This window comes from Pollachius pollachius, assembly GCF_949987615.1.
Source record: "Pollachius pollachius genome assembly, chromosome: 3".
NCBI lineage: Eukaryota > Metazoa > Chordata > Actinopteri > Gadiformes > Gadidae > Pollachius > Pollachius pollachius.
The window spans coordinates 35193111-35215964 of NC_136936.1; the positions used below are offsets into that span (position 1 = coordinate 35193111).

General features: G+C 41.9%; 1 protein-coding gene across 1 annotated transcript in view; it reads right to left on the reverse strand.

The window, feature by feature from the left end:
* col5a2a (collagen, type V, alpha 2a) overlaps positions 1-22854 on the reverse strand; it is a 40837-nt gene that overhangs the window by 6146 nt on the left and 11837 nt on the right. Inside the window, exons 2-43 of the mRNA XM_079733667.1 lie at positions 14991-15233; positions 14867-14886; positions 14741-14773; positions 14594-14626; positions 14225-14278; positions 13610-13702; positions 12878-12946; positions 12581-12625; positions 12312-12365; positions 11991-12044; positions 11629-11682; positions 11459-11512; positions 11223-11276; positions 11020-11064; positions 10624-10677; positions 10398-10442; positions 9981-10034; positions 9718-9816; positions 9333-9377; positions 8613-8711; positions 8308-8361; positions 7776-7883; positions 7499-7552; positions 7253-7351; positions 7107-7160; positions 6837-6935; positions 6523-6576; positions 6353-6406; positions 6202-6255; positions 6044-6097; positions 5674-5718; positions 5462-5560; positions 4968-5075; positions 3766-3819; positions 3243-3296; positions 2730-2783; positions 2535-2588; positions 2002-2109; positions 1497-1550; positions 1300-1353; positions 868-1029; positions 157-264 (exon numbers count right to left, since the gene is read on the reverse strand). Coding sequence (XP_079589793.1) covers positions 157-264; positions 868-1029; positions 1300-1353; positions 1497-1550; positions 2002-2109; positions 2535-2588; positions 2730-2783; positions 3243-3296; positions 3766-3819; positions 4968-5075; positions 5462-5560; positions 5674-5718; positions 6044-6097; positions 6202-6255; positions 6353-6406; positions 6523-6576; positions 6837-6935; positions 7107-7160; positions 7253-7351; positions 7499-7552; positions 7776-7883; positions 8308-8361; positions 8613-8711; positions 9333-9377; positions 9718-9816; positions 9981-10034; positions 10398-10442; positions 10624-10677; positions 11020-11064; positions 11223-11276; positions 11459-11512; positions 11629-11682; positions 11991-12044; positions 12312-12365; positions 12581-12625; positions 12878-12946; positions 13610-13702; positions 14225-14278; positions 14594-14626; positions 14741-14773; positions 14867-14886; positions 14991-15233 — 2939 coding nt within the window. The remainder of the gene's footprint in view (positions 1-156; positions 265-867; positions 1030-1299; positions 1354-1496; positions 1551-2001; positions 2110-2534; positions 2589-2729; positions 2784-3242; positions 3297-3765; positions 3820-4967; positions 5076-5461; positions 5561-5673; positions 5719-6043; positions 6098-6201; positions 6256-6352; positions 6407-6522; positions 6577-6836; positions 6936-7106; positions 7161-7252; positions 7352-7498; positions 7553-7775; positions 7884-8307; positions 8362-8612; positions 8712-9332; positions 9378-9717; positions 9817-9980; positions 10035-10397; positions 10443-10623; positions 10678-11019; positions 11065-11222; positions 11277-11458; positions 11513-11628; positions 11683-11990; positions 12045-12311; positions 12366-12580; positions 12626-12877; positions 12947-13609; positions 13703-14224; positions 14279-14593; positions 14627-14740; positions 14774-14866; positions 14887-14990; positions 15234-22854) is intronic.

Here is a 22854-nt window from a genome sequence, read left to right on the forward strand (position 1 = left end):
GTCAGTCAGCGTTTTCCAGCCAATTCGATTTCAGGGTTCATCAACAGTGTACAATCTGCCAACACAACCTAACAGAGGTTTGCAGGAGCTTTGGGAAACACAAAAGGGATGTAGAAGAACTAGAATATAGAGAAGTTAACAAGTCGTGATACGTACAGCTGCTCCTGGAAGTCCAGGCATGCCACGCTCTCCTCTCTGCCCGGGAAGTCCCACGATGCCTCTCTGTCCTGTAGTTCCAGCTGGACCAGGAGGGCCATCGGGGCCCTAGGAAGGAGCGCAAGCCACATGTTGAGAACCATATTCCATTGCTGGAGTTTATATGTCTTGAGAAATGTGTGATATCTTTATTATATTTTTTAATCCAAAGTACCTATGAATCTGTCTATCATCCATCAAGTCTATATATCTATATATCTATGTAGCTATGTGTCTATGTATCTATGTATCTATCGATCTATCCAGGGTGCGATTTGCCGGTGGGGATGGTGGGGATTATCCCCCCCTCTGGTTTACACGTCCTACCCTCTGCTGAATTATTTTTATCCTCGGTGGGGATAAAAATTATCCCCCCCACCCAAAGTATTTTCACCATTACATCGTAATAATTAACAACCAAAATACACAGGGTCCGTCTTCATTTTGAAACATTTTAAAATGTTTCTTAAAATTATCCCCCCCTCTGGTTTTTTCACAAATCGCACCCTGGATCTATCTAATGTATCTATCTATCTCGCTATCTATCATTTATATCTATAAGCATGCCACTTGCTGAGTGCCTGCATCTCTTAGCCTAGGGTGGACCCAGGCTGAGAATGGAACCCCAAACCCCTTTATGTTCTAAAACCAGGAGAACCCTGTTCTGCTCACCGTGGGTCCGTCCTCTCCAGAGTCTCCCTTGTCTCCTGAGCTGCCGCCGGGTCCGGCGGGGCCCCTCTCACCCTGTCTTCCTGGGGCTCCGTTGTCTCCACGCAGACCGGCTGGACCCTCTTTACCTGGGGCACCCAGTGGGCCAGCCTCACCGATGGGACCCTGGAAACAAAACATGGATTATACAATTCAGATTAGGATTAAGAGAGGAGGGATTTATCTTGGTGCGATGGCTATTCAATGGAAAACAGATACAAATACATCAATAAGAATAAACAAGCTAAAATAATGCATGTATGAATAAATTGGACCGATGGTTTTGGCAGTAGTTACATTGTACATGAATATGATGAGATGGTGCTTGATTACAAAAGGTCAGATGAAGCTAGTTTATTGTATTGTCAGATTGTGGTGTAAAATGTATTTACTTACAGTGGGACCTGGTGGGCCAACTTTCCCTGCTGATCCAGGGAATCCAGTTGGACCCTATCACAGAAAAATAACAGATTTTGTAACCTTCTTAATTCAATTCTGATAAAAATAGCAAATAATAGGTCAAGACTTCAATGTTGTTTTCCTTACATATATACATGTTACATACAAACAATATTTTGTAAACGTTGCCTTACTGGTGCACCCTGAGTTCCTCTTCCTCCTTTAAGTCCAGCAACACCAGACGGCCCCTACAAAATAAACAGCTCAGTCAATCAGTCAATCAAATCAATAAAGGACTTCATCACAAAGCACCAATGAAAAAGAACATCAACAAAGGGGGGAAAAAACGGTACGTCATTCTTTTTTTATGGCATTTCAGGTATGTGCATACTGCAGCGAAACATTTTCAAAAGCCAAAAAGTAATCCGTTCCTTATCAAGTTTTCCATCTGTTTTGTAAATACTCTCCATCCCGCTAATATAATATTCCTATGGTCTCTGGATGGACGGCTCCTTCAACATTTTTGTTGTTCAAATTTATTCAATCATCAGTTCAGACACTTGGGAGGGCATCTTTCAAACGCTCAGCTCTTGGTAGACCCAAAGTGGGCCACACAAAAAATAAAATTGTGTTGCAGGTCCAATAGTATAAGTGTTATGTGGTAACTATCCTAATGTCCTGAGGGCAGGTCGGACTCACTGGAGGCCCGTGAGCTCCAGACAATCCCTGGGGTCCTGGGGATCCAGCATCTCCCTTCTGACCTGGCTCTCCAGGCTCTCCTTTCACTCCAGGCTGGCCGTCAGGGCCCTGCAATGGATTTGGTGAGCATTAGCATTGTTATATTAGCAATAACCGAATAATGTTGTCTATTTCTGTCTCAAGAGAAAGGATATCTCGGGTCATACTGATTCCGATGCCTCAGGTACATAGTTTTTGTTATTTGCTCTTCACAAGATAAAAGTAGATAATAATAATACATTATAATTATGAAAAAGATACAAAGGTAATGTGTCTATTGAGAAGGGTCGTATTCTCTACAAATTTAATTCATCTTTAACTTTTACACAAGCTGAAAAAGACATCAACTGATACGAGTAAGCAATTTTACGATCTTTTTCGTAACATTTGACTTTTACAACTCTTCATGGAAAAATTATAATAACGATATGATGGACAGCGTTATCAAAATTCAGACATCGGATGAAAAATTAAAGATAAAAACAACGACTTACGGGTGGTCCGGCGAATCCCACCGCTCCGATCGGTCCAGGGTCACCTCTGGATCCCTGGAATTAAAGAGATAAGCTCATCAGCAATGTGTTTATCAATCTTCTGCCACTTACTCACGGCAACAGAATCACATTAGGGAAATAAGGTTAATAACGCGTATAAAAAGGTGACACTATCCAAAATGACTTATTACTCACGTGGACTCCTCGGGAACCGTAGGGCCCTGCTGGGCCTTTGGGTCCGGGCTCCCCCTGTGAACAACATCAAGGGAAAATGAATTACAAAAACGAATCTTTACTGCCAATCATCACCTCAGTGTCCAGACTGCACCCCAAAGAAGTCTGGTCTTTTTGTAATGACTTTAACAAACGCGCACAAATTCAACGCGGGCAACCAACAAGCTGGGTAATCGAATCTATAAGAATACTAACAATAATAATCCTACAACTTTATTGCAAAAGCACCATTTTTTTTTCCCTAGCCACTCTTAATGATAACCAGACACAGAGGAAACAGTGTTATATAAATCTGGCAGGATTATAACTTCAGGGAACTGTTAAGTGCTGTTGTCAGGCAGTGTTGTGTGCATCTCGGGCAATGATGATTTAAAGAGCATAACGTGTTGTGAGCCTGGTTAAATATAACAGTGCCGAAGAATGAGATGTAAAATAACACCAAAAAGTGGACTCAGGAGGAAAAAGAAGGTTTACCTTTTCACCGCTAGGGCCTGAGGGTCCCAATGGGCCAACAGGTCCGGGCGCACCCTGTTCAAAGTGAATAAATGCATTAATGAATTGATGATTGAATAAATACACAAACCAACCACATTAGGAACAGCTCTGCTTTGTTGTGACCAGCCACACGTTGACTCAATGGAAAACGAAAAACACAATTCTCATAAAGAGAAACAAATATGCCCATGGATGAAACAAACTATTTAGGAAATCATTGGACCATTGTAACCAGCATCATGTGCATTTAATGAAACTCCAATAAAAAAATGTGATTCTCATGGACCTGCTTTGAAATTGCATTATACATGAATAACGCATTCATTATGTGGTTTCTTTTTTCCCTCATTTGAATCCTGAATTTCATTTCCTGATTTGTGTGCTTGAAACTGTACACTCCGGGGCTTTCATTAGACACCCAATGAAAAGAAACGAAAACCAATATAATACAGAACCAAATAATCATACAAAATAAATATGTACATCAAAAAAAGGGCCTTACCCTAGCACCATCATTTCCAGGTGTGCCTTCGGATCCTTTTTCCCCGATATTACCCTGTGATAGAAAGAAAGGTAGACTATGTAATGTTCTCTATACCAGGAGAGAAGGAAAGGTAGACTATGTAATGTTCTCTATACCAGGAGAGAAGGAAAGGTAGACTATGTCATGTACTCTATACCAGGAGAGAAAGAAAGGTAGACTATGTAATGTACTCTATACCAGGAGAGAAGGAAAGGTAGACTATGTAATGTTCTCTATAACAGGAGAGAAAGGGAGGTAGACTATGTAATGTTCTCTATACCAGGAGAGAAGGAAAGGTAGACTATGTAATGTTCTCTATACCAGGAGAGAAGGAAAGGTAGACTATGTCATGTACTCTATACCAGGAGAGAAGGAAAGGTAGACTATGTAATGTTCTCTATAACAGGAGAGAAGGGGAGGTAGACTATGTAATGTTCTCTATACCAGGAGAGAAGGAGAGGTAGACTATGTAATGTTCTCTATACCAGGTGAGAAGGAAAGGTAGACTATGTAATGTTACCTATACCAGGAGAGAAGGGGAGGTAGACTATGTAATGTTCTCTATACCAGGAGAGAAGGAGAGGTAGACTATGTAATGTTCTCTATACCAAGAGAGAAGGGGAGGTAGACTATGTAATGTTCTCTATACCAGGAGCGAAGGGGAGGTAGACTATGTAATGTTCTCTATACCAGGAGAGAAGGGGAGGTAGACTATGTAATGTTCTCTATACCAGGAGAGAAGGAAAGGTAGACTATGTAATGTTCTCTATACCAGGAGAGAAGGAAAGGTAGACTATGTCATTTTCTCTATACCAGGAGAGAAGGAAAGGTAGACTATGTAATGTTCTCTATAACAGGAGAGAAGGGAAGGAAATATTCTAATTCATGATCATAGTTCATTTGTTTCACTTCCAACTTAACATATGTGTCATGATGATAAAGTGTTATGTTAAATTATGTTGCTTTACATCAAAGCAAACATGATATTAGGCTAGATTCAATTTGTTTAGATTAGATTAGATAATACAGGCAAAATAACACAGAAAGAAGTATTGCACACACAGATTATAGATTGCGAGTGAATTTGATGTATGTTAAACATGGATTGATGGATTATGTTAATACAATATGATATTTTAAGAATAACAGGAGACGGATCGCAGGACAATGTCTAAACCTACTCTGTCGCCTTTGGGCCCCGGTGATCCGGAGATACCCCTCTCTCCAGACTGTCCCTGCAGACCAGGGGGTCCTGGGTCTCCCAGGGTCCCGGTGGGTCCAGGACTACCCTGTGGAAATCAAGCAGAGCGTTGTTAAAGGGTAATCTTCATTGCACTGTGTGGTGGAAACTCCCAGCATTTGTAAAGGGTCCTCCAAACACAATGACTGTTAAAGCAAAAGTTTTGCCTGAACATTCATGTCTACATTTATCCTACTTCTCAGAAAGAAGCATCTTATCTTAATCCTTTGTGTCATTAACACAGATTGCACATGTTAACTCTGTTCGGTCTGTAATATAAATTGCCAATATACAGGACCAATCCGGTTTTGACATAACTGTTGAACACTGGTTTGTTCCTGTGTGTAGTATGGAGTTGGTGTTTGGGTATGTGACCTGGACTGAGGTATATCTTGTGCTGTGCATCCTGACACTCGTTTACTCTCCTGTCCGTACCTTGGGTCCATCTGGACCAAGGGATCCAGGGATTCCTTTGGGTCCTTGAAGACCGGTTGAACCGAGTTCTCCTCTTTCTCCAGGAACTCCACGCTCTCCCTATGGTGTATGGTGGAGACATTGTCAGTACCTAGATTTCACCGTTCAAGTCTCAATGAAATGCAATCTCATTGTTCAAAAGACGCTATTGAGATGTGTTGGATGGGACGTACCCTTGGTCCAATCTGTCCCACTGCTCCCAACTCTCCGGGAATACCCTTGAAAGACACAACACAGACATTGGAACCACAGTTGTGTATCAAGCGTCAGTATATATCAAGCAGCATCAATCTGATTTCGGTTGATAATGATAGCAAATGAAGGGTAGTCAACTATGATGGAACAGTGAGGTTCACAAATAAAGGGTCCACCTCAATATTTTAACCCGCTGGATTTTCTAATAAGATAGCATTACAACTGGGTGGAAAATCAAACCTGAATTGGTCCACCTACGGAAAACCACCCCTTGAATTGCATTTACATTTTTTGTGCAAAATTAAAAAGAATGTTATAAATAAATGATCATTTTTAGCATTTGCTTACCAGGTCACCTGGTTTCCCAGATTCTCCAGGTGGTCCTTGGTTTCCAGGCAAGCCCTGATAACACAAAGGTGTCCACATAAACATTTCAGTTCTATCTTCAAATTTATAATATTAATCAATTAATCTAACAATAACAAAAGCACTAATAAATAACCCACCTGGAATCCATTGACACCCGGTGGTCCTTGCTCTCCTCTGTCTCCTGCAACACCCTATGAAGGAAGAGAAAACAATAGAAATCAAATTCATATTACAAAATATTATTGAAGTAAATGTTTTTTGTTTGTGGATTAAAATGTATCTCCTTACAGATGGGCCTGGGGGGCCAGCAGGTCCGACCTCTCCGTCTTTCCCTGGAGGACCCTGCACGGTTAAAAAGTTAGCCAAAAATGAGCTCAAATGTTTAGGTGACAGGAACTGAGAGTATTTTGTGTATTTTGTTTTACAGTGCTACAATAAAGTTTCCAAACAGCACTCACCCTCTGACCTGCTACTCCTGCAGAGCCTTGTTCCCCTGTCTTTCCTGGGTCACCCTTGGAGGTTTAACACAAGGTTATTAAGTCATATATATATAAGGTATAAACAATATAAACAACAGATGCATGTGGTCATTCCATTATCTTGGTTACTATGGGCTATATAGTCATTTAGCGATATCCAACGCATATAAATCATGCTCAATATGAAAACAGGTAGACTACAGACATTGGGGGTTAGAACCCAGAACCTTCCAGCTGTATGTCAAACACCCTAACCACTAAATCCCTCATCTAGGTCGAGTCCAGAGCCTTACATTGAATCCTTTGGGTCCTGGCAGTCCCATAGTTCCAGATGGACCTCTGTTCCCGATGGATCCTGCAGGTCCAGGGCGTCCATCTTCACCGGCGGCGCCCTAAAAGATTGAAATGCCTCATGAATGCTAATGGTTAGGTGCACATGCAGGGTATGTTTTATTTATTTTAGCTCAAAATACTGCATTATCGGTCAGCGCAGAGTGCTGACCTTCAGAGCACTGAGGCTTACATGGTTCATGTTCCGATTTGCTTGGCACCATTGAACTTACCAGAGGTCCTGGCTTTCCCTCAGCTCCTTGGACTCCAGGAGTGCCAGTCAGACCCTGCAGAGGAATGCCCACCGTCATTGTGAGATAATGCTTGGATATTAATGTTCCCAAAGAGCAGCGGACTGGAACAGTGGGGTTCCTCATACCCTGGCACCTGGCAGACCAGGTTCCCCACCACGACCGAGGTCACCAAACGCTCCTTTGGGGCCAGATACACCAGATGTTCCACGATCCCCAAGGGCACCCTAAGGAGAAGATAAAAATATTGTAACACTATAAAGATACAATTAAACAAACACTGTCCAATTTGTCTGTAATATGAAGTTAAGATGTATAGATTATGCGATTGGTTTGTTGAGCTAATCGTAAAAACGATGAAACCAATGGTGTACCTTAGGTCCCTGTAATCCATCAGCACCAGGGTATCCTCTGTTTCCAGGAGATCCCTAAGAAAAGCACAATACATTTAGTACTTATGTTTAGGTACAATGCATGTCAAAGCTGAATGGCCTTTGTCTTAAAATTGTGTAAACTTCTCTTGCCTTACATTGTATACAACAGCAATACAGTGTCACTTGGTATGAACCTTTCACTAACATATCTCTCTTGATTGAGAACTTGTGAGGTTCATAATGAAACGAGTATTTGAGGTTAAGGCTTGGAACTCACCCTCTCACCAACGGGACCAATAGGTCCAAGAGAACCGGAATCTCCCCTAGGTCCGCGTTTACCCTCCTCACCCTGAGGTCCAATCACTCCCTGAGATCCAGAAGGACCCTATAGCCAGAAGAGAACCCATAATATCATTGATTTCTGATTGATATTTGTTAAATTCAAGTATGTGGTCTTGCACGCTTGCAAACCATCCATTGGTATATGTTTTGCTATGGAATCTATGGACTCCTCATCATTCCTATGAAACTGTGTTTTCTAGTTTAAATAATATATTATATATATAAGATATATATATATATATATAATGTAAGATAATATAAGAGTATGAATTTTTTGGGACAAAACATAGAAAAGTGAACAATCCAAAGTAATGTATATGTTTAGCCAATGCATGGGAATAGAAATGCAAGCCATCAATGTGTATGTATTTAGATATAGAATCAATGTTCTCCTCATGTATATTCCGTACGTATGCCTTACATAGTCCACATGTATAACATAGATATCTCTGGCAATGGCAACTTACAGATTCGCCCTTAGGCCCGGCTTCTCCTTTAAATCCTCCTACACCCAGATCACCCTAGGAAACAAGACATAAACATCAATGAGTTACATAATTCATACAAAGGACCACTGAGAAATTGTGCTGCGTACTATTTTATCATTTTGCAGGCCTAGACACCTTTATCCAAGGCCATTTACATCCTTTAACATTTCATACATGTTATTAAGGTGCAGTTACACTCTGCTCATTGGGGTTTGAACCAAGAAACCTTTGTCTCGAAGTCAAGCACCCTAGCCACTAGCCAATAGGTATGGAGCCCATCTCACCAGCTGGCCCTTGATTCCTGGCTGACCAGTGCTTCCCTGGGGCCCGGGGGGTCCGGAGGGTCCGAGATGGCCGCCGGGGCCCCCGGTACCAACATTGCCCTGTGAAAGAAAACAGTTGGTTTAAAATATGACATTTTGAAGAAATGTTTATATTTAGTCTTGAAGCGACTGTTTGTGGTTGTTGATTAATGACATTAATAAGCAGGTCGGGGTTAGGGCATCCTTGAGGTAGGCTGTGACTATTGGGGTTGGAACCCAGAACCTTTTGGGCTGGGAATAAACCATCCAAACCACTACAATATCTTGTTGCTTTTGGGGTTATACTGCGTATGATATTTTGTTTGGTAGTGACATATACTTTGTGTGTTTGCTTACATACACAAGAAGGTGTATATATCTTATCTGTATAGCAAATCTTCCTGAATAGTACACTTTTAAACGGATTGGTCTTGGCTGCATAGCTAATGATACAGCCTCCAGCTGAATATGCTCATTTGATAGAATAGAAGTCTGTCATTACCTAGCTGTCAACAATAATCCTCTATTCTAAACACTTCTGCTAGTACAGTTCTATAGTATTGAGGATTCTTCTGTGCACAGTTTCTGTGTGCAGTTTGTCCACAGTGAAAGGCTATCCTGACTGTACTACATCATGGGGTTGAGTTTCTCATCATCTGATAAACGGCAGGGGTAATGAGATTAAAGTTCTTGTTTACATACCACTGGGCCTTTAGCTCCCGGGCCTCCGTCTGTTCCCATGGGTCCCTTTGGCGATAAAGAACACAAATTGTGAGGTTTCATGCATGTTATGTCAACGTTTCAGGCTATATTAATGAGGTGCAGCAGTGCTTAGTAGGTGTAGACGTTCAGTTAGGTTTTGCTGTGTTGCAGTCATGAAGTCATGGTTAAAAAATATATGTTTTTTAGTACATGTGCAGTCGAGCAAAATACAATTGTAATAAACAAAACACGCCCAAAGGCAAGACAAGCAGTTATTCCCAGTATGCTTCTTTAGGCGCTTTAGTCAAAGTGCTGTACATTAGAGTTAACCTTATCTATGTTGTGAATTCGTGGAGCATCACTCCAAATAGCATTTAGGACCTACTCTGAGACCAATTGGTCCTGCTCTTCCCAGGTGACCGGTCTCTCCTCTTTGTCCCTGGGGGCCTTCAGGACCACGCACACCTGTGGGGCCAGCTTGACCCTGTGGAGAAAGGTTAATGCAAAATTAAAAGACTGTGTGTGAAACCCCTGGGGTAAAGTATACATTTAATGGGACAACATGTTCTATTAAAAACATCCATCATGCACAGAATTGCTGTGCGCTAGCATCAGGGGAATAGGAATACTACTATAAACTGTACTTGCCTTCATTCCTGGGATTCCTGGATAGCCAGGTGGTCCATTAATGCCCAATGGACCCTGCAGAGGTACAGTACAGTCTTTGGTTCATTGTAATTGCACATTGACAATAGCATGCTTTGTCTTAACCAGGTAGCGTAATGTTTTTTGATTGCATGAAATTGTTATTTTAAACTCATTTTACTTCATGTTGTGTTTTGTGCCTTGCACTTTGTGTTGCGGTTTTAAATGAAAAGTGTTGTGTAAATAAATTGTGGTTGACTGGTATGAGATACCTTGAATCAGTTTCCAGCTAGCTTGTGTTGTGCCTTGGTTAATGTCATGTTCTTCTAGTTTTAAGGAGCATGTTTTACCGCTAAGCTAAATCAATTAAAGCAGCACTATGATAGGTAATAAGCCATTTAGATTCATATGTTCTCTCACCAGGGGGCCCGGTTTCCCAAGCATACCGGATGGACCTTTCGTCCCCTAAAGGACCAGAAAAATAAATAAATCTGAATTAGGAATATCGTTTTTTCCTTTTTTGATCAGAAAATGCTTCTGTATTATTGTCCTGTGGTTAAATGCCACTCCCACAGAGTTCAAATAGAATTCTACAAATATGAATGAACACATAAAATGAACGGATGAAAAGGGTTAAAATGCTCACCGCGGCACCGCCAGGTCCGGGTCTTCCTCTCTCGCCTGGCATTCCTGCTGGACCCTGAAAATCGAAGTAGAAAAAGATGCAGATTATGAAAGGATGAATAAATGGGTGACTGGATGAATGGATGTTGGATGGGTCGATGGATGGATGGATGAACGGAATAATGGATGATGGGTAATTATGGAATCGAATACATAAATCACCAGTTGTTTTAGAATTAATACAATGATCTAGTAATAAATAAGGCAATGAATAATTGAACGGGCGACTGAATCAATGATTGCATGAATCGGTAAATAATGCATCGGTGAGTTCCTGTAGGATTATTAGAAAGATCTAGTTAATTATGGAGGGCCAGGTGTAGGGCCCTTGGGGGTCTGGGGTGTGAGGTTGACTCACCATGGGGCCCGGAGCTCCCAACGGACCAGTGGGGCCAGTAGCTCCCTAGGAACAGAAAACAGTCAAAATCATTTGCTTTCTCTTCTCTGTGTTGTAATGCCCCATTAATAACAACAACAACATTTTTGGATTAACCAAGAAATTATAGTCCAGAAATTATTTTGCAGTATTGTAGATGAATGGCATTTCAGTGTTATTGTTACCTTTGATCCTACTGTCCCTGTTTCACCCTTCTGGCCAATGATACCACCATGGCCCTGATGAAGTTGAAGAAGAAGATATTAGATTAATATAATTTCATGACTGTATATAATATAATATGTATAATATAATTAGTTGGTAAACACAGACAAACAATTACCTCATCATAAATACATTATTTCTGTTCTACTTATAGATATTTAGTAAGGTCAACTATCAAACAAATGTAGATACGCACTCTATGTCCTTTCAATCCCGGAGGTCCAGGTGTCCCTGGAAATCCTCTGGGTCCCTTTAAAACATGATATGAATACAGTTAGAAAACCATGACACATGTCCCACACCAACGCAGTACAGTCATCTGTATGACTTTTAGATTGGTGTCCTTTGAAAGGTTGAGAAGCTTACAGCTGAGCCAGGGAATCCCATCTCTCCAGAGTTTCCAGACTTCCCTGCTTCACCCTGTGAGAGGATAACACGATTTTATAACATTCAGTGACATGCTGTTGATGCAATTATGGATGGTAAATATTTTTCCATTCATGTCTTTCCCATTCATAGGAGCCACTACTTTAAAACAAAGTTGTTCTGAAATAACTTTAACAACAAGCAATGTGTGAATTGAACACATCCTTAAATAAATGTCTTTATATTTGTAATAAAATAGCATCATCCCAGTATGTATATGGGGGTGTATATACATACTGGGATGTGTTGAGATTGAGTGTACATCCAAACACATTGATTCAAGGGGACCAGAACTGACTTACGTCTTCACCTGCTTTCCCTGGTGGACCTTCGGGGCCCCTCTGGCCTGGTGGCCCCTATAATACAGTTAGTCATTGTTATTAAGACAGGCAAAGTGAGTTATTAATTAATTAATTAATTAATTGATTCCATGTGACAGACGGGTACAAACATGGAATATTATTATTATTATTATTATTATTATTATTATTATTATTATTATTATTATTATTATCATTATCATTATTATTATTATTATTATTATTATTATTATTATTATTATTATTATTATCATGATCTATTCAAATGCAATCTAATGAAAGTGGTCTGAACTGTGGTCGTACCATGTGTCCTGGGTCACCAACATCTCCAGGAGATCCCTGGGGTCCAGACGCACCCTGAAAACAACAACAACAACAAAGGCATTAGTGAACAGAGAGCACCCAACAGAGTGATGATGAAGATGAGGCTCATTGTCCAGATAATATCAAGGTTCCCTTATGATTAACATACGGTTAGCATAACAGAACAGAACGGAGCAGAAGATAACATAACTGCAGGTTAAAACATACTACCACATAACATAAGATTACACATATAGAGATTGACCAACCGGAGAACCAGCTGGTCCTGGGGGTCCTCTTGTTCCAGCCTCTCCCTAGAACGCACACAACACACCATGATCATTATTAGGGGCACACACACCTCATACCAATTCCCTCTGTGATATAGGATATCCCAGTCATATGTGCGACTGTGAATGTAGATGCAATTGATGAGGGAGGACGAACATGAAAACCATGGATCCCTTGTGTCCATACGGACGCATGATGCTGTGTCACGTGGCATCATGAGAGGGTAACTATTATGAGGTTGAGGTACGTGGGAGTGAGACGAGTGTTTGTCTCACCCTGGAGCCAGGTATCATGGCGTGCTGACCAGCGGACTTTGAGTCTCCGGCCATATGAGCCCCCAGCCCCTGCAAAAAAAGACATCATGACGCACTTCATTCTCCATTAGCTGTTATTTTATACAGACTGATGTGATTGCTGATCATTACCCGGTTTTATTAAGCTGTTAATTAACAGGGGGAAGATGATCCTGTGCCACATAATATGACACATCCTGTGCCATATAATCAGTCCAAAATCACTTTGTCAGTAGGTATGTTTTGATACTTTGATGATAATATCACGATGTGGCAACATTTTCACCTGGCTTTGCTTTGTTTCTGTACCAGATGATTGAAATGTGTTTGGTGTGTGTCAGTATGTGCATTTGATAGTGTGTATGCAATTATGTGTGTGTGTGTGTGTGTGTGTGTGTGTGTGTGTGTGTGTGTGTGTGTGTGTGTGTGTTTGTGTATGTGTGTATGGATTTATGTGTGTGTGTGTGTCTGTGTATGTGTGTGTGCGCGTTTGTTTGTTTGTGTGTGTGTGTGTGTGTGCGCGCGTGTGTGTGTGTGTGTGTGTGTGTGTGTGTGTGTGTGTGTGTGTGTGTGTGTGTGTGTGTGTGTGTGTGTGTGTCTGTGTCTATGCATACATGTGTGTGGCTGTACATTTGCTCATGGCCACACATTTGAGTCTGGCGTACGGTGTCTTACTGTTTATCACGTCCCACTGTTTGCATGGCAACCACCTACCCCGGGGTGTTGTTGGGGTCCTGGTGGTCCTGGCTCTCCAGGCTGTCCCGGGATTCCTGGCTCTCCATCAAAACCTGGCGGTCCTCTCAAGCCCTACACAATCAAAGTATAACACACAAAGAGACACACACACATACACACACACACACAGCGTCACGCAGGCCCGCATCGTTTTTGCTTGGCTCAGAAACATGTTTGGTTGCTTCATCCGCGATTCCATTAGGGCAGGTAGTGCCTTGCTTATTTCCTTTGATTGGCCTTTAAGTCAGTTGTTTCGAATAGGCCATTTTGGTGGCATATGAGGACATTAAACATAAACCAAATCCAAAATGATGCAGCGCATAACCACAACACATTTTTGGCACATTTTATAGTAGGTTTTGTTATAGTCTCAATGATGTTTCTTTATTTCTCTACTAAGCATCAAATGTAACTAATAAACTGTAACATTATGGGGATACTACTCTTTTTCAGATGCCTCTATGTGGAATTTTTGAATAATAATTTGTTGTATTTGTTTTAATCTGATCCTAATCTAATCCTACTGCAGTGACAGAGGAACCAATGACAGACAAATGTGAAAAAATAAAAAGATAATTTTGAAGAGTTACGTACAGGCCTTCCTTTGTGGCCCCGGTCTCCCCTGAATCCTGAGGCTCCTGGGGGACCCTGTAGCACAACAAAAAAACAAATGCAGTTGTGTTAAGGGCTTATAAACATCAGCCTGCATCGCAGCGAGACATGCACAGGTGTGGAGGGTTTTTATATTTAACACAAAAATCGATTTAAATATGGATGATGCTTGAGTTTTCTTTGCTAGGTGAAGTAGTGAAGTGAAGGTGGCTGTGCTCTTATGCCATCTAGTGTCATAATGTTGAACAGTCACACTGTAGAAACGTAACCACATCATCTTGATCTAGGCCTACAATTCAAAGCAAATTGAAAGTAGGAAAACTAAGTTGGAAGGGCAGATGGGGAGCTCACCATTGGCCCAGGGCGTCCTCTGATTCCTGTCACCTGTAACGGAAAACATTAATTGAGCATTTAGATAGGTAAAACGTTGAATTGCTTGTGTTGATTTCCTATTATCTTGCGTTGCTTGTGTATTTCTTTCTTTTCTCATTAACTTACGATTGGCACATCTCCAGGCTCTCCTTTAGGACCCTGTGAAATAGCAAAAAACACAAAATTAAGAGTGAAAACATTTTAAAATATGTGGTTTAATTCTCAAGTTCAGATTTCAATGTGAATACGTACCCTGGACACCGTGCCGTAATCTGAAAGCAAAAGAAAGACAAAAGACACAGATGATCATCACATGATATTCCATCATCCTTTCATTCATGTTCTTAACTGCTAAGGAGCGTCTTTGTATGCTCACCAACGGTACCCTGTCCGGTGGAGCCGCCACCGTTGTTTGTGCCGCTGGAGCCACCGGTCTCACAGATGGGGCAGCACTCCCCGTCGGGGATGCTGAAGCGCTGGCACTCCCCGAGGTCGTCACACTGGATCTCGTCGCAGAGCACCTGTCCACTGTCGCACACGCAAATCCGACATGGCTCCGGCTTCCAGATGTCCCTGTTGGTGTACGTCTGGCCGTCCGCCGTGCAGCTCTGGTCGTCACCTGACAGACAGACAGACTGTTAGAGGACTACTCTTATCCCCTGGACAGACAGACTATTCTTGGACTGTTCTCATGCCCTGCTTGACCCGTAGGGAGACAGACAGATACAGACAGGCAGATAGTCAGAAAGACAGACAGACAGGAAGACAGACATACAGACAGACACAAAGATAAACTGTCCTCAGGGCATCGCTCATCCCTTGCAACCGACAGACAGAAACACACAGACAAACACACGCCTACAAGAAAAGTTGGACAAACTTAGGCAGAGCCAAGTTTGAAGGGGACATTTTGAATCCAATATCTTTATCCAATGGATTTAGAGTTCATAGCATTTTTTTTTGCGAAAAGTAAGGTTGGAACAGGAGGTGAACAATTAGTATTCTTCCCTTCCCTAAGATTTTACAAGCTGGTCCAGCAATGAAAAAAAAAACAGCTTTTGCTTATAAAGAGGCCACACTGACTGACTTGGATTTACTGGTTCTTTACCTTCAAACAAATAAATGTCATCTGCAAATAATGACGTGCTCTGGGCTAACCCTAACCTTAATGAGCTGAATGATGTTATTTTTTGTTTAACATCAAGATGTCTGACAAACCCTTGGCAGACAACAGAGATATAATCCACATGTCAGCGTTCTAATGAAGTCCGAATGTAGATTTATTCACAGCTTTGTTTAAAATCATCTGTGTACTGGCAGTCCATGATCTTGGTCACATGAATCAGCTCTTTAACAAAGTTTGACTGTACAGTGACATAACTGGATTAACTGGATATACACCCTCGTAACACCAGATATCTTTATGACGTTTCATACAGCAGGAATTCAGTTTTGAATTGGTAAACAGATGCTCTGAAAGATAGGAGACCTGCGTCCCATGAGTCAACGCAGAGACACAGGAAATCCAATAAACCAGACCCACCTAGTCAAATCACGGGTAAGGGAGGTCAATACAGACTCCCCCCATCCCAGATCCTAAATCCTTATTAGTCTGTGCCCGACAAATAAATTGAATAAAGGAACGACCAAGATAAAACACATCTTTCCATATTTTTTTCTGAGTTGGAGGCAAAACAAAACAAAAAAAGTTTTGGAACAAATGGGTAGTATAGTCTCAAGCTGTCAGACATGAGCTCATTTCCTGTGTAGGCAGCAGCCCCTCGACCTGACTCAGGTGCAAATGGGAAGAGCCAAAAGGTTCCTATGAAAGCTTCCAGCTAAAAGGACATCATGTATCCCAGCTTCAATGTTTTGCCAAAAAGCCTTCCCTCCAACTCCTCCTTTTTTCTTCCTGCTCTGCCTTTTTCTTGTATTTCTAAAAGGCTTACCTCAACGTGCAGCAATTAGGAAATAACCTTTCTAGAATAATGAAGAAAAACTGTTTGTACAGGACAAGCATGAAAACGGTAATTCAGTTGCATGTAACCAACATTGCAGCCATGAACCAATGCCGTATTTTTCCATATCTTAATTCATCCTCACTCACTGAAAAAGCATGACATTGCAATGTTGATTTGTGTGTCCTTAATGCAAATGTTTCAGTTTCTACTATCACAACATCTCAATGTAGTCAGACATGGAGGGAGATGCTTATACCAGGCCGCTTGCCTGGATTATTTACTTCCCAACTGTTATCTGATTAATAGTCTCTCTCACAAAGTTGTCTGGTATAACCAAGATAATGAGATAACAAACATTCTACCTGTTCCTGCTGTCAACAGCAGGGGGCAGCTCTGAGCTTGCGTCTACAGGTATAACACAGGTTGGAGAGGATACACAGAAAGCAGCCTAAAACCCACTGATGAGAATTCCCTTGTATTTTACTGGTGTCTCGCCAGACAAGCCGAGAATAAAGTGTTACAAGCTCTTGTCTGCGGATTCCATTTATTTATGTATTCTCTCCCTCTCCTTGTATATTCACAACTGTGCTAAAGCCATTTGGCATGACGACGAAGGGCAAACGAATCATGCTGATGGAAAAAATAGGTCAGTGTAAGTCGTAAATTAAAACAACCCAGTCAGAGGTTTTTTTCCTCCTCCTTTTCTTTCCCTCCTTGTTCCTCCGTTTCCTGTTTTCAAACAGGTCCTCAGGCATTAACTTGAATGTGTGAATGTTCTGTAATCAGTCCTCAGTGCCACGCCCTGGCCTACAGATTCTACTGATACTTCCTTCAATATCTTTGCCAAAGTACCCTCACCAGTGCTGCACCGGAATGAGGTGTGGAAAGGCCTGCAGAGTAAACAACGCTATGCGTGCAGTTTACACCGCCAACTGCAATCCCCTCAAGAACCGTGTTCCACCATCTGTGAAAACGAACTAGGGTCAAACACACAGCTGTGATAACGTCTCAACACTGTAGTTGCAACTCCTTCCAGAGCACAAGGTGAGGAAGAAATAGCTGTGGATCAGAAAGGGTAAGGCAGGGGTGACGGCAGACGTGTATTGGTTTTCTTATGGAAATATGAGGCAATACCCATTGGACCTCCCCGTTGAACAATGGTTTGTTTTGGCCCATTTGCCAGTGCGATAAGTTCTGTTTTCCATTCTCGTCTAGATCATCTGCTAATAAAAAGCAGTTTAATTGAGCTATCATGAAGCACAATGTATTTAAAGTAGTATGAGATGAAAGGGAGCAAGATGCATGTGTTTTTCCCAGCGTAGATCAAACATACCCGGGCATGGAAAATAGAATAGAAAAGGCACATGCGTGTGCGTATAAGGGAGATACATAGCTTAAGGGGAGAATTTAAGAAAACATTACTGTACCTGAACTTGCCTTTACAAGGCACTGTTGGGGCTTTAGATAGCTTTAATTACGTTAAATTGAATTGGAACAGAAGAGATTACACATGTTGCTACATAACCAGCGGTCGATTCAAGTCACCCGCAAGGGTATCAGGTAGTTCACAATAATTTGCCTCATAAAATGCACACACACATGCACACAGAAGCCAACCTTTTGTGTATTAAACAACAGAGCACTTTGTGTCCACATGTTTAATTTAAACTTAGGCTTGAAGCCATCGTGACTAGAAAGCCTCACCTTTGGGTCGACCTCGTGGAGATAATAGAAAGTTACCTATTATCTAACAACAGCAGTCAGACACTCTTGGACATTGCTCAAGGCCACTTGTTTCCTGAACAGCTGTGTAACTTGGGGACTTCTTTATCTGTTCACTGGTTCATCCAGGGACTGGATGAACCAGTGAACAGATAAAGAAGATAAAGATGTACTGGTGTACATGGGGACTGATAGATCTGAGGACTAGAAGCCATATAGGGACTGGTGTAACTGGTGACTGGCTATATATTTGGAATAGCATGCATGGGAAAAAGCAGCTTATGAATGGGAACTGGTAAATATGAGGGACTAGTATCCTCTATGTGGGGACTGACCTAATAGGACTAGTGGCCTATATATAGGGATTTATATATATGGGGAGAAGTAGCCTATATATGGGGACTGGTTTACATGCGGACTGATCTTGATCTCGCTGATAGCACAAATAGTAACGCAACCCAATAGGAATGTACACTTCCACACCTTTAAATGTTTAACCAACCTGAAGGTAATTATTAAGGTAAAAAAAAGCAAGATGTTCAACGTGAAGATGTTCCTGGCATAGAGTTCAGTAATATCCCCTATCTTAAGCCATCTCCAGCCATCTAAAATCATCTCCAGCCATATCTAAATTAGAACCACACTGAGAACTGAAGGACACATTGTATCAATACCTCTTGTGGAAAGAAAGGAAATTGCATGTTTTAAGGCTTGGCCAGTGCCAATTGATTTAGTCCCTTAATATGCAAGCCCCTCTTGACTGGAATGGAATGCTCTCACTTTGTTTCTGTATCAAATACAAATCCATTTATATCAAAAGCAGTAGGTTGAATGCTGGTAGGTTAAATATTATCCAAGCATCTAAACATCCTCCTTGCCTGAGGCAAACGTATATTTGCAGCATATATTTGCACTGTTAGACACGCCAACGCCGAAAAAAACATTGAAGCAAGAATATGTAAAACTATCCCTTCCCTGGGGGCCCAGAAAGAGATTTTCTTATTGCTGATGTTTGAGAAAATGTACAGTTATAGCAGACCTTGAGTAAAAATTGCACATTTACTGGAGCAGAGATGTGGTTTACAAAGCAGGGAGGCGTTGGGGAGGGGGCTATCGTGTTTAAGAGGGGTCGGAGAAGAGATGTTCACTTTTTCCCCTTCTCTCAGCTTTATTTGTAGCAGGGTATCGGTACTTTTCCGCAGACACTGTAAAATGGGGGAAGGGGTGGCTTATCCTGACATTGATTAAAAGGCATGTGCCCCTTCTGGTGGCATGGATGGTGGTGGGGATGGTGGTGCTGACGGCTAGCTCTAGAGTTATCCACGAGTCAGCGCAGCGGGCAGACGGTCTAGAATCATGGAGTCTGAGATACTCGTGGGAGACACTCTCCTGTTTCCGACCTATTCCCAAACGTCATGGATGAGACAGCAGCGAAGCCCCTGGACGGAGCCCCATGTCTAAATCGTCCCAGCTCAGGTCTATGCATCCTCAAACGTTGTGGTCAATCTCTGGAAAAACCAAACCCCGTATGGTATTGTGTCTCAGATGTAATATATTGCACAGATGTGGAAAGAAAAAAATAAAAGTTTATGGATTTTCCCCCGGCTCAAATGGAAATACACACAGCGCAGTGGGTTTGGGGAATAACTCTGGCAGTCAGAAGTCGAGAGGTTAGAAAATGACCCGATGGAAACAATGACTCATTTGAACTGAATCTCTCTCCCATTTCCTAAAACAAGCACACAAAGATTGCTTTTCTCAAATGCAAACCCTAAAATTGCTTTTGAGACCAAACATAACACATTCAGCTGTGCCCACATGAGGTATATGCCACATCGCCAACTTCTTTTGTTTCCAAGCTCATTGGCAGCAATTGTTTTTTTCAATCCAGTGAGAGCAACACAGCCAACCTGTAAAGCACCATAGGGGATACGCTGCGGTTTTCTGGTGCGCAGATGGCCTACAGTTGCTAAAAAGGAGCTAAAAAAAACAACCTTTGTTTCAAAGTCAGACATAAATCTTTCTGCTCGGCCACTGACCTCTGAGCCAACCTGTATTTGGCCCGCTGATAAACATCATGATTGCTTTTGAATCATCGACTAATAGTCAAGGCCTTTGCCATTTCAAACAGGCATGGTTGGAGTTTCCAGAATATTACCGAAACAAACAGCATAAACATCCTTGTAGAGTTACCTGTAAGCATTGCGTAGCTCTTCAAAGTGAATCAACAACCTGTGATTAGCTGTAAATGCTGTTTTTTAATTATTGCCCCTCTCGAAGATAAACCTCTCTCTCTCTCTCTCTCTCTCTCTCTCGCCCCCACCAACTGCTGTCTCTTCAACATCCCCGAGTCGTCAAGACAAGCGTCCTGGCTCGGTAGAAGAGAGAGAAGAAAAACAACCTTAAGTAAAGAAAGAAGACAGAGTGAAAGAACACAGGAGGAGAGAGCCAGGGAGTGGTTCTGGTTGGGACATGCTCAGCACCCCGGCTTCTCCAAACAAAAAGCGCTGTATCTCCAGGGGAAGGGTATAAGGGAGCCCCGGCCAGGAAAGTTTGAGGGGACGAATAAGTGGGATCGCTGAATGTATGTCTGGGCTTTTGGTTCCAGTGGAGCCTGTCTCCAGTGGAGCTTACTCCACAGGAACCACCACAGTCATGCATTGCGCACTCTTGCTGCCTTGTGGGGGTACTGTGGTTGTCTTAGATCACCCGAGGCCCACACCCCCCACCCGCATCCCTTCCACCTCCTCCATTCCTTCCTGCTGACTCCAGTTTGAAGTAGAATTCATTTTATAATGGGAAATACTAATGTCGATTTCTACCATAGGGGAGGAGCCCAATATCACGTCATTGGCTACAGAGAAATGGCTAGTCTTAAAGCTTTGGTTGGCATATGAGTTAATAAAATTGCATCGTCTGCATCAGAGTCTACATGTATGGTTTCAGGCTGTCAAGCTAATCAATCAAATGAAACCTTTTTTTGATGGAAATGTTGTTTTTTCTTTTGGGATTCACAAAACTGTTTTGAGGCATATTCGGGGTGAAGGATTGCAGCTTCAAATGGTCTCTGCACTCCCCCATTGGGGCACACCTGAGACCTGACCTTGGTTAGCCTTTAGATGGGTTCATAGTTCAAAGCACAGCCACCGGAACTGATCCCTGACATAGCTGCTGCTCCACATATGTAACTTCTTGGAGAGTGAGAGGTAGGGGGAGAGATAGAGAGACGTAGGGAATTCAACAACAGAAATCTGAAGAGTTAAAGATAGCAATTATGCTTCATGTTTAGACGTTTATCAAATCCCAGATTACAGCCTTCCACGAGTAAAACAATGGTGTCTCTGGTGTGTAACATATCATTTAGGGTATCACAACAAGCTATCTCTAAGAACACGTAAGATAAAAGATACAACTTTTCTATCTTGAAAATTACGACACTGCTTTGAGCTTTGCCTATAATATAATGTCATGCATTAAAAATATTTTTTCTCTTCATAAAAATCAAGATAAACAGAGGAAGAAGGGTCAATCCATGTAGTGTTTACTTTCAATACTGTAATTGATACTCTCATGGGAAAAACAATTGAAGTGTAGTGCAAAAATGCAAAGTCAACCCAAAGTAAAAAAGGAAAAGAGAAAATAATGAATGAAATGGAGATCTTGTCATCTTCTGTCGTCTCAGAAACAGGTGTAGTGCGACTGCCAGACATGTGGTGTCCATCTCCTCAGAGGTTAGATCCAGCAACACAACGTTCAAACCCAGCGCACCCCATCCACACCACAGGACAAATTAGGCCAGTAGACAGAACGGCATGTTCTGGAACTTTCTTCACTGATATTTGCACACACAAAGAGCTCAAAAAGTGTACACGGTACACTGCAATAAAAAGTGCAGTAAACTGCAATAAAAGTGCAATAGAATCTCAGCCAGACAGAGCGTCAGAGAGAGAGACACACGCACACACACTTAAAATGAATAACCCTATGCATCACAATTTGACGTACTTCGGAAGCCAACTAAAGCCATATTGTAGGCAGTATTGAAGTCAGAAGAGACTATTGTACTTCATGTTTAAATACAGTAATCAGTGATTTCAGTTTGCCAAAATCCATGTGGTTATTTGGGAGGAAAATATTCAACAACAAGTAATCTGGTTGATCACCAACACAATACATAATTTCTGTTCCATTTTGTTCAATCCAAACAGACGTTTATAGCGTGCACGAGAGGAGACACTTGTGCATGTGGAGCTAGGTAGGAGGTGACGTCAGACATTCCAGTTGAGCAGCGCTGAGCGTTAACATATACAAGGGGTCATGGTGCCCCGCTGGCTCACATCAACAGATCGCACAACCAGATGGAGACACACACACACACACACACACACGCACACACACACACACACACACACACACACGCACACACACACACACACACACAGACACACACACAAACACGGCGACCGAGTGGAGAATCTTTGCTGAGGCTAGCTTTGAGCTAGGCTATTAAGAAGGAACATTGAGAGAAAGTGAGTGAGAAAGGAAGAAACAAAGGAA